At 34.4% G+C, this 19373-nt stretch overlaps 1 protein-coding gene across 1 annotated transcript; it reads right to left on the bottom strand.

The window, feature by feature from the left end:
- Nucleotides 1-7557: 7557 nt before the first annotated feature.
- On the bottom strand, nt 7558-15191 carry LOC306864460 (5'-AMP-activated protein kinase subunit beta-1-like). Its single transcript, XM_079408480.1, has 8 exons — nt 15016-15191; nt 13566-13780; nt 13315-13484; nt 12545-12638; nt 12352-12466; nt 12069-12202; nt 9673-9741; nt 7558-9583 (listed from the first exon to the last, which is right to left on the bottom strand). The coding sequence occupies exons 2-8, from the start codon at nt 13710-13712 to the stop codon at nt 9506-9508; spliced, it is 807 nt and encodes a 268-aa protein (XP_079264606.1). The 5' UTR covers nt 13713-13780; nt 15016-15191; the 3' UTR covers nt 7558-9505.
- Between the last annotated feature and the right edge of the window lie 4182 nt (nt 15192-19373).

The following is a 19373-nucleotide window of genomic DNA, read 5'->3' on the forward strand; positions in this document are numbered from 1 at the left end:
GACCTGAATAAGATATTTCACATAAAAGATGTTTACATATAGTCTACAAGAGAAAATAATAGCTGAATTTATAAAAAAATGACCCTGTTCAAAAGTTTACATACACTTGATTCTTAATACTGTGTTGTTCCCTGAATGATCCAACGCTCAATGTTTTTTTTTTTTTTAGTGATAGTTGTTCATGAGTCCCTTATTTGTACTGAACAGTTAAACTGCCTGCTTCCTTCAGGTCCCACAAATTCTTTGGTTTTCCAGCATTTTTGTGTATTTGAACCCTTTCCAACAATGACTGTATGATTTTGAGATCCATCTTTCCACACTGAGGACAACTGAGGGACTCATATGCAACTATTACAGAAGGTTCAAACACTCACTGATGCTCCAGAAGGAAAAATGTGTGTGTGTGTGTGTGTGTGTGTGTGTGTGTGTGTGTGTGTGTGTGTGTGTGTGTGTGTGTGTGTGTGTGTGTGTGTGTGTGTGTGTGTGTGTGTGTGTGCGCGTGACTCTGGACCACAAAGCCAGTCTTAAGTGTCAATTTTTTAAATTGAGATGTATTTATCATCTGCACTTTATTTTAAGAAAAAAAATTCATGACTTGAAAGCATGCATATCACATGCAGTTCCACACTTGCTTCTTATCATATAACAAAAAAACAAAAAAAAACAAAATAACTGACAAAATTCCCTTCATTTTCCCTATAGAAATGGGTATCTCCGGTAACAATATGGACCACCTACATCAGTAGAAACTGAGAAGCTGAAAATGGCTGAGTGCACGCTCAAGAAGAGGGACAGTGCAATCATTGTGAGGACATCCCACCTGGACTAAAGTTATATTACGTAAATAGATACCACAGGCATTGGAGTAAAGGTTTCGTGCCTGGATGGCGTGAATTGAGCGAGAACATGACAGGGAAAGCCTCCCACGACTCCAGCCGTTATTTCATGACGACTTCGATTGGTTCAGCTGTGCAGTGAGGCCAACACACTGGAATGTCTTTGTATCTGAGGGAGTTGGCATTCATAGCTCTCCTTTGTCATGTGCATTGATTGATGTGTTTCCGAGGTGTCTACCCCTCCAGCAGTTTATGTTTATAATGATGTCAGAAACAAACCTGTTCTCCTTCCAAACCACCTGTATCCACAGCCTCGTCATTCTGCTCCCAAACTCACGTGCAAGTCTTTATATGGGTCTTCAGCTATGGGCACAAATACAGCTTCCTAAAGGCATTTTTGGTTCTTTGAAGAAGCTTTCAGTGAGTTCCTACAAGAACCATTTTTTGTTAGTGTGAAGAACATTTTAATAATCTAAAGAACCTTTTTCAATTATAAAGCATTGTTTGTGCAATGGGAAGGTTACATGGATGTTAAAGTTCCTTCATGGAACCATGGATGCCAATAAACAACCTATTTTGAAAGTTTATGGATACACCTATTACAATCTCACTAGTTTAATATTTTAGCATCATTTGTCATAGCATTTTCCACAATATTAAATACATACTGAATGATATTTTCACAATTACAGTTTTTTTACAATAATTTTGCACTAATAGCATAATCTTCATGTCATTTTTCAAAACTCTAGACACAATACTCAAAACAGTCATTATTTGTAACACAGGCTGTCCAATGTTCAAAACTTTGCATATTGCGTTCATATCTTTAAAGAAGCCTTGCATTTGCAGAAGCACTGGTTCAAAATACTAATTTATTATGAAATATCATAGGAACATTACTTTAGATCACCCACACACAAGATACTCATAGTTTCAATATGTAGTTGTTAGTACAATCATTAAATATATTTGTTCAAAACATATGATGCAGCTTTCATTATGGTTCTACACATTCATACATCATTGTAATAGACTTGAGAGAAAAGTACAGACAGTGGAATCATTAAACAAAATTAGAAAATTATTGATGAAACTTTAAACTTTAAACTAAAAACTTTAGATAAGAAAAAAAAAAGATAAAACTACAGTAAGCCTATACAAGTAAAATGTCAACTAGAGTGTTCTTCACTGCACTTCTATGTTTTTATCAACCACGTCTTGTGGATTTAGCCACAGGTTCTCATCCACATCATAATGGATGCTTTCATTAGCTAAAGATCTTGGAAAAAATCTTCTGGTATGGCAAATACAGGCCTGACATTGGTCTCCTGTGATGTCATTGCACACATTATCTATGGCCAGGAGAAGAGGTATTTGTGTGTGAGGGGGCCTATTGTGAAAAAAAAAACTCTTCAGTCGGGTTACAGTAAGGAAAGGAGAGTAGGGGGGTAAATACAAGGTGATAAACTGTGGATGATCCAGAAACCGTGATAGCTCTCAGTGCTGTCGCTAGGAATTCTGGACCCATTGCACTGATTTTGCTATGGGGCTCCTCAAAATCACATTCAGTGGGGGGTGGTCGGGCCCATCAGAGAACACTGTTCTGTGTCCCTCTCAACCGCTGGGCTCTCAAACTCTCCTCCATCTCTTTTTATAATAGATTTCAATATTTTAAGATTGAAAACTGGGTCTGGAACTATAAAGATGATAAAACATTCAAAATAATTACAAAATTTAAATAGTAATAGTTAGTTTAGAGTTAGAGGAATGTAAATATTTACTACAATTGTTCCAAATAAAATGTCAGTGTTCATCTATGTTTTTTAAAGGGTGTTTTAATACTGAACACAATAATGCTAAGTAGGATACTGTCAATTTTGAAATCAAATAAAATAGTATTCTCATGTTCTTCAATGTCCATGAGCCATTTTTCTCAAGTACTGCTAGAAAATAGAAACTTGCTGTGTGGGCAAATTACATAGTTCAGTTGAATGAACTTAACAAGTAAGATGAACTATTCTTAAAAAAGTAACCTGGCTGCCTTAAAAAAAATAAGTTAACTCAACAAGATGCTTAGTTTAGCCTATTTTTATTTAGTTTGCACAACTTATCATTATAAATTTGTTCAACAAAATGCTTAGTTTAAACAACTAAATGTTTGTTGGTCTGACTAATTTTATGTTGTTTCAACTTGGATTTAGGTTAGCACAACTGACTTGTCTTGTTAGGCTAACTAAAAACTTGTTTGTTAGACAAAGTATAAAGTTGATTCAGCTTCACCTTTGTTAACCCAACTATTAATTATAGGTTTAAGGCACCCCAACATATGTTTAAACAACAAAAGTTTTTTGTGTTTGTTTATTTAACACAACATTTTAAAGCAGCCAGGTTACAAATTATTGTAAATTGAATCAACTTATTTTTTACAGTGCAAGTTTGAATTTTCAATCATGTAAAATAAATATAAAAATGATGTGATTTTCAAAGAAAAAAATAATAATAATCTCATTGGACATATCATTCGATTTTTATTTTTAATTTTTTTTCAAACACCTTTATCCAGCAAGGATGTGTTAAATTTTAAATAAATGTGTTAAATAAATACTGTCCTATTCTGAAAAATCCTGAAAAATTTGTATCACAGTTTCCACAAAAAATATTAAGCAGCACGTTTGTTTTCAGCATTGATAATAATAAGATTTTTATTTATTTTTTGACCATCAAATCAGCATACATAGAATGATTTTTGAAGGATCGTGTGACACTGAAGACTGGAGTAATGATGCTAAAAATTCAGCTTTGCATCACAGGAATAAATTACATTTTAAAGCATATGCAAGTATACATTTGTTGTTTGAAATGGTAATAGTATTTCACAATATTACTGTTTTTGCTGTATTTTTTATCAAATAAATGCAGCTTTGGCAAGCGAAATTAAATAACTTTACATTGAATAATAATAAGACTGCTCATCACTGAACAAAGATTTGTGGATTTTGGTTGGAAATCAAACCCTATCTGTTATCACTCTCTATAACCTCATCATCTCATTGTATGTCTCTGAGTATGATTCACATGATGATATCTGTGCAGCAGCTGGCCTCATGACTGGGAACAGAGCACATTCCTACCTACAAACATCTTGTCTGCTTTGATGTGCATCAGCCATCATCAGACCTGGTGAAATATGAGATACATCATGTCTTCCCTCAGCAGAGACTACTGTATGGTGAAACGGAGCAAACGGATGAACTGTAAGAATGGGAAATATGTGCTTACTATCTGTAAGACATGAGTACATACAAATTTCTCATTCAACCATTACATTCAATGTCTTTTGTAAAACAAAAATTTTACTTTTTCAGTCCCAGGGTACAACAGGCATGTCAGTAAAAGCTTCTCTCATTCCTCCACCTCCATAAACTCTGATTTCACCACAAGTTTTGGTGATTTATTCAGTTAGTGAATGAAGCAACAGACTGGAATGTCTTGTGTGAGAGTTTGTCATACATACTGTTCCTCTCCCTTGTCATCTGATGTGATTTATGTAGGTGTTTCCCCTCCCAACTAGCTTGCATTTTTAATATTCTCTCTGAGTGGGCCAAATTAATGGCCTTATTGAATATTGCATGATTCATAATCATATATGACAGTGCGTTAGCACTAATGCAGATTTTTACTTACAAACATCTTGCCTCCTGTCTTTATGTGTAATGCTGTTCTTCTTAGACAGCGTTTCATTCTGACAGAATGATGTATTATTACGTTATGTCTTCTAGAGAGAGGAAATATTGCTGATGATCCTCAGGTGTGTTCATGGGTACATGCAGGGATGTCGATGTTCCCTAGCTTTAGTTGAATCCCCCAAAGGCTTCTGGCCGAGCGCCAGATCTTTTGTTCTTGGCACACGTGATTCCCTGAATGAGGCTTCTCTGTGCTTTAGGAATTTCTACGAAAAGAAGAGACACTCTCACGTTTTTGGTGCAGTAAGTTGATAGCACAGGGGAATCGGGGGCTTTGTTGTCACAGGTGCAAACAGGGAAGGAGAGCGGCCGGGGAAAGGGACAGTGAAAGCAAGCTGTTTTTGTTAGTATTTCCTGTAGGCTATGTTCTTTAACGCAGCAGGTAATGACCCTATACCCAGTGTTGGGGAAAGTTACTTTTAAAAGTAATGCATTACAATATTGCGTTACTCCCTAAAAAAGTAACTAATTACGTTACTTAGCTACTTTTTATGGAAAGTAATGCGTTGCGTTACTTTAACGTTACTTTTTAAATATGAGCAGGGCTTGATTGTTTTTAATACAAGAAATGACATTAATTCAAATGTAAAAGCCCTGTATCTTGTGAAGGAAAAGTAAATTCACGTCTGTAAAGTAAAACTCAGGATAAGAAGGTTTAACACTCTTCGGCAATAAAAAAAAAAATGAAGTACAATTGTTAGTTTATCCAAAGTCATTTTTGCTTATTAGTATGGTTGAACTGGATCATCAAAGGTCAGCAGCAAAGACATTGGTTAATAAAATGGGATTAGATCCATTTGTGTTGTTTAACATATTTAATTATTGCAGTTTGCGTCATATTCTGAGTTTGTATTTCACTGTTTTAATTCATTTTGATGAATACTAAATCTGTTTTTTGCGAGTGGGATGAATTCATGCACATTCATATTTAGATCTACAGTAACAGCATGCTCACACAGCGCACTGTCAGTCAATAAATGGGGAAAAAATAACTCAGATATTTTCTTGTAAATTAAAAAGTAATGCGTTACTTTACTAGTTACTTGAAAAAAGTAATATTATTACCTAACTCGCGTTACTTGTAATTACCCCCAACACTGCCTATAACATAAAACATGTCATGTTTAAAGACCTAGAAGTTGAGGAATTATTGAAACGCCAGTGACTGAACCAAGCACACATGCAGTTGTCAATGCATGCCAAGAATTGTCAATACACTCTATAATCTAACACAAATGAACAAATATATAATTGATTTTGAATTTTTGTATACATTTCTTTCAGTCTCCATATGAATTGCAAATTAAATTATTAATTTACCACTTAAAATTATGACATAAAAGAGTTCTAAAATAAATATTATGAAAATCTAAAATAATATCTAAGTCTATTTTTTAGCACACACACACACACACATATATATATATACACACACACACACACACAATTACTATTTTAACGTTTTATATTTTTACATTAACTTTTTATATTTACTATTTTTATATTATAATTACTATACATTAATAATTACTATACATTGTAGTAATTATAATTTATATATTTTTAAAATGTTTAAGTATATGTACACTATGTATGTGTGTATATACACATATTCAATGCAATAACATTTTTATTTTATATTAAAATGAATTTCATGATAAAATGTTATATTATTTTCAAATAGTATCTCTGCCAAATATTGTCCTATATCCTAACAAACCATACATCAATAGAAAGCTTATTTATTCAGCTTTCAGCTGATTTATGAATCTCAATTTTGAAAAATTGATCCTTATGACTGGTTTTGTGGATGAGGGTCACATATTTTAGAGCAGAGCAGAGTTCATAACATTAGTGTATATATACATACATTTATTTTAGAGAGAGATCAAAATTACATTAAAAATGATTAATAATACATTTTTGAAAATACATTTTCAGTAATACTTTTATTCTGCAAGGATGCATTAATTTGATCAATACATATTATATTTAAAAAGCAAGGACTTTGTCATACTTGCCCGTGGCCAGACTGAACAATAGTCACATGAGTCAGAGACGGTTGCTAGGGAATGCATTTTTCCTCTCTGATATATTTGCCTCAACTTCTCCTTTTGTTATGGGATGGTATCAATTCTATTTTCTGTCTGTTGTCAGAGAACGGCCTCTTCTCCACCTTTTATATTATAAACTCATGCATTCACCCTGCTTTGGAATGTCCCTGATGCAGTTAGAAAGGTTATTCATAAATTCAAATTCTTTTTAAGGTCAGGACATTTACTGGACGGTATGCTAATGCATGCTAAATGGCAGAAAATAGGGTTGATGCTACTAGTATGCAAGCTTGCATAATCAAACCAAGTTTACAATGTCAATAAAGCAGAAAATACCAACAGAATGTCATTTCAAACTGTTTTTGAGGTTAAAGTATACATATTTGATTGTCGAACCTAATATCTTTGCAACATCTTGCAGTAATAAATTAGGTAGTTATTTAGATTTTTTTTATTCAAACTGTTGTGAAAGTTGCATAGATTTTGGTATTATAATCAACATCAACACGTAAATCTTCAAAGAAAACAAAAACATACCACAGTCTGTCAGCTCATTTGGAGATATTTTCCGCTCTGGACAAAAGAATTCTTGTCGCTTTTATAAACAGATGTCTTACTGGAGAATAACTCCGAACAAAGGTTAAAAGAGTTCATGATATGTTACTGTCAACATGATATATGAACTCAAGCATGCTTCGCTCCAAAATCTCAACAATCTTCATTCGATTACAAAAACAGCCTCAGGTCTATTTTAAATATCAATCAGTTATCAGTCTGGTTAACTGATGCTGTCTTCCACACAATTTCAATGTAAACATATAGTTTAGAACTTATATAGTATATATTTTTGTCATTATACTTTTATTTATTTTTTTTGCAAGTATAAACAATTTAATAAGACCTTTAATAAAAATTTTGTTTACAATAATCATACCTTTTATTAAATTAAATAACTACAAACAGTATTATTTTCTTCAATATAGGCCTAAATATTGCATCAGATTATAAACATTCCTTAAAACAAATGGATAAAGTTGATTATAGCGTCTCCTAGTGGTGAACTTTTAAATTAAAATATTTAACCTGAGAAGTGAGAGCTTGTTAACCTTGTTCACACACACACAAAGAAATATAAACATATTGACCCTTCACAACAGTTAAAGACACCAAACACATCTTAGAATGAACAATGCAACATTCACGTGGCCTGCTTGGATGTTTTGTATAGGCACCGCTGATCATAAAACCATTAGCATGCTTTTTAAACTGTAATGTTCATTTTTGAAGTACACCTACATTGTAGAAAGACCTGTCTGTTCTGCACAACTTGCGTCATGAGTGACCTAAATAGGAGTATTTTTATGGTTTTTATGAAACACTTTATGGTTGTCATTTTCTTAAGCCTACATATGAATATGTAATTACATGAGTAACTACTGAGTAATAACAAATATTTTTCACTTTATCTGTAATCTAGCAACGTGCTGCTGTAAGTAGGCCAAGACATGTTGTTACCTACTGCACCTTCTTTCCTGGCTTGCAGGACGTGTTGTATGGATGGTCTTGGACGGACTAGCATTTATGAATCTCATAACATTGTGATAAACCTGACAGCATCTTTGAAGAAACATGATAAACTGTTTGCTTGCTTATTAGCCAGTTAGCATTAGCCAGCGGTTTATGCAATAACAGATGAAGTCTAATCCTTCAAAGTCAACCTGATCCTGTGAGATATGACTATAATCTTCAAAATCATCATGGACAAAGATTATATACAGCCGCCCTGAGGTATTTCACACATCTCGACCAGTTAAAATGCATTAATTTCAGTATTAGATATAAAATATAATGGCATCTGGGAACAACTGATGCTTTATCAGAACTAACTTCACTTTTCTGAACAGAAATTAATTTTAGTTAACTGATTTTTGTGGATACATGTCTGTTTCCCCAGGTGTAGTTCATCTTCTACTAATGTTTGACAACCAGAAGTGCGCAAATGCTTTTGTCTTTCAGTCCCTTTCACATATGATTCAGTTGGAATACATGAACTCAAAAGAAATGCTCTATCACTTCTCATATGGTTTAAACAATGACAGATCCATTATACCCATTATATGCCACTATATAAATATAAATCAAGGATGATATAATGGTCTACTTACACATAATATCCTGATGATTTCAAAATATCAAGATGTTTTTCAAATTTTTTTTTGAAGGCCTGGATATTTTTAAAATGCTACTTACCCAGAATGTATACGGAACAAAACTAAAACCAAAACTAAAATTGGGTGAATCATTTATTCAAAGTGATATTTAATTTCAAAGAACATAACAGAGATTAAGGCATTTGCCATATGTATTTAGCTCTGATCTAATAACAATGCAGAAGATAAATTTAAAGAATAAAAACAATGGATTTAAAAGCTCAACTTTCTTCACAAAATTAAAAATGTGGAATTAGTTTCTCAAGTAAAAGGTAGTTTCTTAAAGCCTTTTTATATTTGGCCCTATACAGCCTTTTTCTGACCGATAAATGGCTGAAATTTCATTATGCTTTCTAAAATATATTAATATTTATCTACACACACATATAATAATTTAAACACTAAATTAAACAAACTAATGAACGTGTCATGCTTTATTTACACTATTCAAGAACACACCTCTGCAAAGTGTAGATATGTTCTAAACTGTCCTGTGAATCTGACCTATTTCTATGTTTATGCTTAGTTTATACCCATTAACGTGGGATTTACCTCTAAAGTGCATCTCTGTACATTTCTATTTACAGTAACACATACTATATAAAACAGCCAAACTAGACAGAGGTCATGTAAGTTGAGTGTTGAAATGGCCATGTTTCTCAGATTGGCTTGTACAGCAGGGTTGTGACATATTTCTTCTTATACCGATGTGTGGCGCTCAAAACCATAACACCATCCTGTCAGAGAGCCAGAGGAGATATAGTCATCAGAACAGACTTGAAATCAATAGCAGTTCATCTCACAGAGCTCAAAGTTGGTTTCTTACCTTAATAGACAGAGCATACAGGTGATTAAGCATGACGTGATTGGGCTCAGGGAGCAGAGCTGGATCACACTGAGGAAACAAGAGCGTAATAAAGCGTAAAAATAAAATAATTCTATTTAGATCAAAGCTCACAATCTGGGTGTCTCTGTCAAGGGGTCATGTGGCCAACTTTATTTTATATTTATACTCATTTAAAATGGTAGTTTACGAAGGGATTTTTCTTTTTATTTTGGCAAGTTAAACTTTATGATTTTTCATAGAAATGTTCCATGATTTTTTTTTTTTTTTTTTTTAACACTCAAAATAATGACTCATTCACAAATCAGGTATCAGTATTCCTTGCAAGAAAGTTTTACTCTATAATAGAGCAATATATAATAATAGCTTACAATAACAGTTATTGTAACACATAATAGATGATATAAGTCTTAAGGCCCTGATATACTTCAAACGAAATCGAAAACGAACTGATTTGTCATTTCGAACAAAATCAGGCCAAAACAAAGTTCGTTTTGAGTTTGTTTCGGCAGTTCGAAACAGCTCACCAAAGCGAACTTTCTGGGGAGTTTGTTTTGGCTCCTAAACACCTTTGAGCTACCATTGGCCCGTGGTGATTACGCAGTCGGTGGGTGTGTTCTGGAGCTCCACCTTCTTTGACGCACTATTTTTTTTTTCCTGGTTCGTTTCTAATTCGACAAAGGTCAGGCAGGAGAACAACATCTCCAAGTTACTAGCAACATAAATGCACTGTGTCAAACAGCTGAGCTGCCACAAATATATCCGCACCTCTACAATCGCACGCGGGGAGACTTTAAAGATTCAGAGAAAGCATTTAATTCCTAGAAAGAAATTGCAACGAAGCATGGTGTCGACAACCCAGAGTTATGCAAAAAGTGATGTAAAGAAACATCAGATGCAAGTTTTCCAAAGCCATGAAAGAATGAAATGAAAGAGTAAATATATAAGGTAGCAAGTACCAAATACATGCGTTTCAAATAAATGTTACACCATACTGCTGCTGCTGTTGTTCTTTCAAGAAGCGAATTTAAAAGGTATACAATAAATGAAATGCCAAAAGAACATACAATAATAAACCTTTGTTTTTATCAAATTATGACAACACATAAAATATAAAAACGTGTAATAATTGATCCAGTTTAATAAAAGACGTAGATACACCTTCATTGCATCGTTGTCGTGTTTACGGCAGACACGCGAGCGTTGCGACACGTTTACTTTAATCTACACCCCGCCTCCAGAAACGCAGGGGTGCCGGAATGTTCGAAAACAGTATATCGTCGCTCAGCCTTTTTGAACTTCTTTTTGCCCCCAAACGAAGAACGAAAACTAACTTTGTTTGAAGTATATTGGGGCCTTTAAGTAGCACAGGTATATTTGTAGCAATAGCCAACAATGGGGTCAAAATTATCGATTTTTCTTTTATGAAAAAAATCATTAGGATATTAAGTAAAGATCATGTTCCATGAAGACATCTGTAAATTTCCTACCGCAAATATATCAAAACGTAATTTTTTATTAGTAATATGCATTCCTAAGAACTTTATTTGGACGACTTTAAAGGCGATTTTCTCAATATTTAGATTTGATTTTTTTTGCACTCCACTTTTGAATCCAGATTTTCAAATAGTTGTATCTCAGCCAAATATTGTCCTATCCTAACAAACCATACATCAATGGAAAGCTTTATTCAGCTTTCAGATCATGTATAAATCTAAATTTCCAAAATCTTTTGTGGTTTTGTGGTCCAGGTTCACATATTTTAGAGCAGAGCAGAGTTCATAACATTATAGATTCTAAAGTAAAGTACAATAGTGTTTATTTATTCATTAAGTTTTTCAAGTATCTTCTGATATTTCTAGCCAACTGCTCCCCGGGCGCCGCAGCATTGGCTGCTCACTGCTCCGGGTGTATGTTCACTACTGTGTGTACACTTGGATGGGTTAAATGCAGAGCACAAATTCCAAGTATGGGTCACCATACTTGGCCACACACCGCTTCCCTTTCCCCTTTCCTATGAAATTCAACTAGAAATATTTTTTTCCCCCTTCAAAATTACATTTTATTGGAATTTCAGCTCGAGATAAAGTTCATGTGGAATGTCCTCATATTGTGAGATGGCAAACATTTTGTAGTTTTATAATCTCAGACAGTAGTCCAAATATAATGCTTTGAATTTTTTGATAAAATGTATATATCAAAAGTAAGGCTGTACAATTAATGACATTCCATCTTTATAACTGAATTCCACAATTCCATCTGCATTTTCCGCATTGGGGAAATCATAGCGTGCCATATGGAATCAAATAATTTCATAAAATGATAATCAAACCTGTCACATTTAAAGCCCGAATGCTATATCTTCAGTAGATACTCACTGAGATGCCTGTGTCCTTATTGAGGATGACCTGTAGAAGATGAGGGGGCAAAATGGGTGGAGATTTGAACTTCTCTTCCTGTTTGGGTACATAAGCGTCCTGATGGTACGGCCCAGGAGGAGAGCTGGACAGGTCTATAATCAATAAAAACAACGTGTCACAACAACCCATAACTGACTATTAAAACCACTTCTGCGTAATCATAAGTTAGGTAGCAAATAATTTTCATCTTATGATTAAATGGCTGCACAAAAGATGAGAAGATGGTTGGTTGCGTTCACACCTGACATGTCAGAGCATTTCTGTGAATCCACCATGAGCGCATCGAACACCTCAAAGTCTGTCTTCTTCACCTGGATGATATTATTGACCGTGCCAAGCTGGTTGGTCACCACCGGCTAAAGAGAAGAAAAGGTCAGTGTTATGATGGTTTTACGGTACTAAAGGAGGATGGTGATGATTGATGTCTCCGTCACCTCTGTTGGGTCATGAGTCCACTGTCCATCCACAAAGAATTTATACTGGTGCTCACCCTCAGGCAAATCCACAATCGCCACAAAGTTGTTTTGACTATTGAAGAGACAAGTAAAAATTAATGTTAAATTAACTGGATTTGAGGTTTATCTTAACGATATCAGCGGAATAATTTCAGCAGAAGACTTATGTAGTAGTGATACATTAGAATTACTCATATACTATAATTTTTCTATCAATATTTTGAATTAACTTTTGTTTTATATTATCAGTTTTTATTTTAATTTTAGTCATTTTATATTTTTATATTAATTTATTTGTATTCCTATTTAGTAGGGCTGTCAGTTTAACACGTTAATTAGGTGTGATTATTTATGGAAATGATGCGTTAAAATTATTAACCTATTTAATGAATCCAATGCTTTTCTCATTTAACACAACAATGACTTTAAGTTTTCTTTTGGCTGGTAATTTCTCAATCCAAACAGATGTGTGATTAAGTTACGATTTATTAATCGGCACATCATGTAATTAATTCGATTTTAAAAATGTAAATGTTTGACAGCCCTACTATTTAGGTATTATTTATTTAGATTTATTTTTACCTCAGTTGTTTTTGTTTTTTGCATTGTCATTTTAGTGCTTCAGCTGTTACCAAAACAACATTTCTCATTTGTATTCTTTTCAAGTTTTTCTTCAATTTTTTATATTTTACTACATTTCAATTAAGAAAAATTTGTAATAGTTTCAGTTAATGTTAACTCTTACGTACCTCCTTATCAAAGGTATCTTATTGGTCCAATTATTAAAAGAGCCAGAAATATAGATTTCCTTTCCAGCTCCTGTCCACCGAAATACAGTGGGTCGATCTAAAGCGGGAACCTTTACACCTGTCTCCAGGTCTGATCTCCAGTCAATGAACTCCTCTTTTTCTAATGGCACCTAATAGAAGATAAAGGACAGAACACATTACCATCAATCATATTCTTCATAAATGAACATTTAATGTGAGCCAACACACACTTTGATGTCCTCCCCGTGAAAAATATCAGCATCCTCTGGGCTGTCCATCAGGATTTTAGGACGGTCTCCTTCCTTGGTTCCTCGACTATCCCTCCTGTGGGCCTTTTCCTGGCCCATGCCGGCCCTCTCACTGCTTGTGTTCCCCATAGTGCTCCTAACAAGCCTTTCCAGAGGTCTCACAGGGTGAGCGGCCAGCTGGCTGAGCTTAAAATGATCTGTAAAACAAAACAAACACCACAATAGTGGAAGAAACATTGTGATCTTAATGTGTGGATTACATAAATTTCCAAGCTGTGTTGACTTAAATGACTCAAAGTTAAGCATAATTTTGAACTCACTCTTTATTTTCTTTTGCAGTTAATTCAACTCCAGACTCCAATCAGTCTGGCCTCATTAAATGTTTTGACAGAGTTTTTTTTTATTTATTTTTTTTATGTTTTGACAGAGTTCAAAACTGCTTTTTAAAACCATGATTTGCTAACACTGTTGCCAACTACCTTCAAGAAAAAAGCCTGCTTGCTAAATGTTGCTAGATGTGTCTCAGAAAACTAGATAAGGTTGTCCAAGAAGAAGCTAGATTTGTCACTCATTCATTTAGTTTATTTATTCACTAAAGGGGTCTGAAAAGTTGCTTAGCTGGCAACACTGCTTTGCTAACGTTAGTCAGTTTCAGGTGATATATGTAAATTTGGGAAAGGAACATTCTCATTTTATTGGACAGGCCTAATTTTATTTCATACACATTTTGTGTATGCTTATTCATAAGACTTAGGTATGCTAAGGATATTTGGATTTTAAAACATTACATTTACGAATATAAAGTTTTAATCGTCATTGACTTTATTGTCATATTTGCATACGAAATCTCTTTAGTTTGTAACTAAATTGGTACGAAAGTGTTGTAGGTCATTTATCTTCAAACACTGGCATTCTTTCAAAATATGCAAGTCTAATTTACAGGTACTCAACAAAACAATATTTTGAAAGCGTTGTCAGCTCCATTAATTTAACTGCGTATTTCACTGCTAAAGACCTGAAGGCACAGTTTCCACAGCTGTATTTTTCCACATGGTTTTAGAAACCTTACTCCACTGCAAAGGTCTTCAAAGGACGCCTGACAAGAAAATATAGCGGACATCCATAACCGCTTCAAGGAGGAGCTCGTTCTGATATTAAACGCAGATCTGTTGTTTTTAGTGACATCAGACGTCATCTCGGTTTTAATAAACATCTTCACTATGATGTGAAAATATTGCAATCGTTTTGACTGTGCACCAATGCATGACCGTTATTTTAATATTATAAACAACCTAATGCTATCGCGCCAGCCTGCAACAACACACTGTATAACGTTAGCCGCATAGAGCATTCTTATCTACTGCAAGATTGTTACTATTTTGTCATGTTTGAAATCATTTATTTTCGGTTGTCTTAATGTGACAAAACTTACATGGCCTTTTGCGCAGTGCCGTATGAATTCGCGACCGCTACTTGTCCCAGATCACAGTTATTTCGTCTTTTTTTTTCCTTTTTTCATTCACTTTGCTTATCGTCACAAACTCAACATCCTCGCATCCACTCCGCCCACCGCGGACTGCAACTCCACTGCGCATGCGCGTCTGCAACAGCTTGACTACGCCTGCTAGGGGCAGACAAACAGATGTGTTTACACAAAACAAACGCTAGGGACACACTTATAGAATCAGAATCAGAAAGAGCTTTTATTCACAAGTATGCTTGCGCATACAAGGAATTTGTTTTAGTGTCATAAGCTTCCAGTTCGCAGAGACAACAACGACACACAGACAATAAAAATAAGATGGGTATAAAAAATACACATATGTAAATATAAATAAAAAAAAAAATTATTGAAACATGAATAATTGTATGTACAGTTGTGATATAGATTATATTATTCCATGGTCTGTCTGAATACTCGATTCTGATTGGCTCGCAAGTGTTGATTAAATTCGTTTAACTGCACAGGTAATTCCAGGAGTTCTGTATTAATGCGCTGCTTTAATTGATGCACACCAACCAACACGCACACACACACACACACACACACGGAGAGAGAGAGAAAGAGAGAGAGAGGTCGGAGATCGCAAATTGTGCTGCACACACACATAAACTTGTTGTCAGCGCTTCCCGGCGATTTTTATTGCACATATATATATTTTTTTTTATTTTTTTTTTATTTTTTTTTTTATAATTATTAACCTGAATGTCTCCACTGCAGCCACAGTGCTGTTCATGATGGTGTCCATTATATTGGACTGTAATAGAACATGAAACGGTAAGTTCATAAGTGTACAGCAATTATCACAATATACATGTGACGATGTGAATATGTGCGATGTCTATTAACCGCCACAGGATGGAGACATTTATCGGCCACTTTTCCTAAACAAAAGCTTAGAAGAGATTGTGGTCTCGAGAATTAAATGGACTACGTGCTCTTTTTAATTGATTTTATTTGAGATCCCAAAGATAATGTTGTGTTTTTGTACATTTACTACCAATAATTTCAAGTAGAGTGTGCGTGCATAGGCTACATGGATCAGAGTTTGTCTCTGTTAATGCTTTTCCTCAGTCACAGTGTGCCATCAGATTTATTATGTGTGTCATGCAAAGTGCAATTACTCCCCCACTGGTTTTCCCTCTGTCATAGCCAGTGTTACAGACCAACCACCTCAAACACACACACTCATTCTTTCTCCTCTTTCTCATCCACCCACTTAAACATTCAGTGATAAAAATGTGTTTTGAGTGCATTAAAAAGGAACACTGCAGTGCAAAAACAAGAATGTATAACATCGTCTGCTTCAATGCTTCTGTCTAAAGAAGGAATTGAACACAACTCTATGGTGCTGAATTCATGATCAGCATGTGAAGGTGAAGAGCATTTTTGAGGTTACTGTGCTTGTCTGCTGCATAGACAAAAGGAGGTCATGAGACTGCATTATAGCTGAAATGCTAAAAGAATTGGTTGAATATTACATGAAATGTGGATTTAAAAATAGAGACAAGGATTTGAGGCTTGACCACATAGACTCCATCAGCTGTATCTCCTGCTCTGTCTCATCAAACTAAATGTAGTGTTAATGTTTGTGAGATGCTCTACAACACATTTTTGTCATATTTCATCCCAAAATCAAAAGAAAAAAAAATGTATATTTAGCAAAAAGAAAATGAGTATTTTATGTCCATTACAATATTTGTGCAAATAATAAGAAAAAATAATTGAAGAAAAATAAAAGAAAAAATAATTTAATTCTACTATTAATAATATTGTCTTCCTATACATAAACATTATATATATATATAAAATGTAATTTTTTATAATGTATTTATACAAATACTTACCGTTTTTATATGATACAAAATACTGTAAGTATTTGTATTTCCTTTTTAATATTTTAGATTTTATTTTGTTATGTTTCCACTGAGGTATTTTTTGTTTTTTTTTTAGTGATGAAAAATATGGGCAATATAATTGTCATCAAAACAATGCAAAATATCTAAATTGACAAATTAAGCCTAATGTCCTTTAAAAGTATATGCAAAATATATGTTTTTATGTTGATTTGTAACCCATATGTGTGTGTTTTTTGTTTGTTTGTTTGTTTTTTACTTTAAATGAACCCTTTTGGTCTTTTGCAGTTGATGTTATGTTGAAAGTTCATGCTTTATATCTTCACGAGAATCCTTCGAAAATAAGCATGACACGTGTACAGCTGCTCACATCTTTCCTCTCTTTACTAGGATTTACACTAACAACAAATTGGCTTCCGCTCTTGAATCTAATTCACCCCACTGACATTCCAGGCTGGTCTATGAGAGCATCAGATGAGTGCGACCTTACAGAGTGGTGAGGCTCGGCATCCTGCCAGACTGTCCTTCTCATCGTCTGAGCAGCTGAGTGATACGTCTTCACCTCAATGGATCACCACTCATGACACAACCTCCCACAGAATCAAAGGAAGGTGCTGTCAGGTGCCAGATTCCAGACTGACGTCAGCATGGTGATAAGTTTGCAATACTTAATGTGAAAAATCTAAATATCCAGACACAACAGTGCTCCATTCGAGTAGATTGACCTCACGACAGACGTTAAGTTTCATACAGGGTAATGCAAATAAAAAAAAACGTATAACACAGTAAACTCAAAGTGTTTATTTGGAGTTCTTCAAAATACCGTTCCATATGGCAGTCTGATGTTTCCAAGATAACGTCAGATGCGGGACAGGTCCCATGAGGCCACACGTAAGCAGTGGTGCTGTGCATTCACAGATGTGTAAAAAGCTCCCTGCCAGGGGCCATGTCTGTCACACCTGCTACTGCAACTTCTCTTTCTGCTCTGAGCTGAACTTTTATTAGTTTTTATTAGGGCCATTACCATCTCCAGCTGTTCCATTCAAACAAATACTCCACACATCATGGGACGGCATCACACATCACAGTTTTTAATGGCATTTCACATGATCGAAATTGTGAATGTGGTTTGAATTCCCTGTAGTAAAGAGCATATAGATGGAAGGGAAATTAGCTGAGCAATTTGAGTCCCAATCGTTCAGTCTAGGGTGAGAGGTTGTTTAGGGTGCTATGAGTGGTTTCATAGATAGATAAACAGACAGACAGACAGATTGACAGATAGACAGATAGATAGATAGATTAAATGGTTCTCAGTAAATAATTCAGATCCCACATGACTTGAGTGTAACTTTTGAAGTTAACAACATGCATTTATTTCCAGCACTATACCAGCAAAACACAGAGTATTGCACAGTCCCTTCAAATAACTGCCTTGAGCAATCCAACACAAATCTATAAGCAAATACAGTGGATATGACCACATATAAACAACAGCGGATATGTTTCACACCCCTGATACAGTTTGATATAATGAGTGTAAAACCAAGTGCCATTTTACAGGAGTGTGCATGATTTACGCCTACAAATAAAACATGTTTTAGATATTAGAAAGTGTTTTTTTTTTATCTCCACCAGATCTAAGAACAAATTCAACATGAATAAACAAGGAAGGAAGATCTCTGAGTCAGTTTTGTTTAGACAGTAAGTTCTAAACACGATTATCAACATTTTGAGGGCTCTTGCCTTTAAATTAGCATTTCAATGAGTGTTTTGGAAGATTGTATGTTTGCATCAGCTTTTTTAGCTAAACACTGAGTAATGTCACTTCTACAGGTGTTACATTTTTTACAGACCAAGTGTAATAACTCTGAAACTAGCAAGTTAAAAGAAACATCAAATCAAAAATAAAACAACAGGTCATGACACAAGGTATAAGGAAGGATTATGGACCTACTATGCCCCACGTTGTAAAATTTTCCCCAGGGATTTAAAAAATAAAATACAAAATGAGATCTTATTAATTGTAATTGTGGCTTTACATTCCACAATTGCTACTTAAAATTATTTCTCATAATTGACATTTAATATCAGCCTGTGAGCTGCTTTAAGACAGAATCCTGCATGAAACCTTAAAAGTGACCAATCTGAATTGATTTTCATAGAAACTATGATGCTATGCTAACAACACTCTTACAGGTTTTAAAAGTACACAACAAATATCTGGGCAAAATAGATCAGAGATCGTCATTACTATTTTTATTATTTCTCAGATTATATCACTATTGAAATAGTCAAAATGAGGTAGCGATCTTAGAAGCATATTATAGAGTTTGGAATTAGCAAGTTGCTAAGCTAATGACACAGCACTCTACAACCTTAGAACACAGAAAACACAAATATTGGGTCAAATTTAAATAAGGTATTTAATTAGAT

The sequence above is a fragment of the Barbus barbus genome (assembly GCF_936440315.1).
Source record: "Barbus barbus genome assembly, chromosome: 45".
NCBI lineage: Eukaryota > Metazoa > Chordata > Actinopteri > Cypriniformes > Cyprinidae > Barbus > Barbus barbus.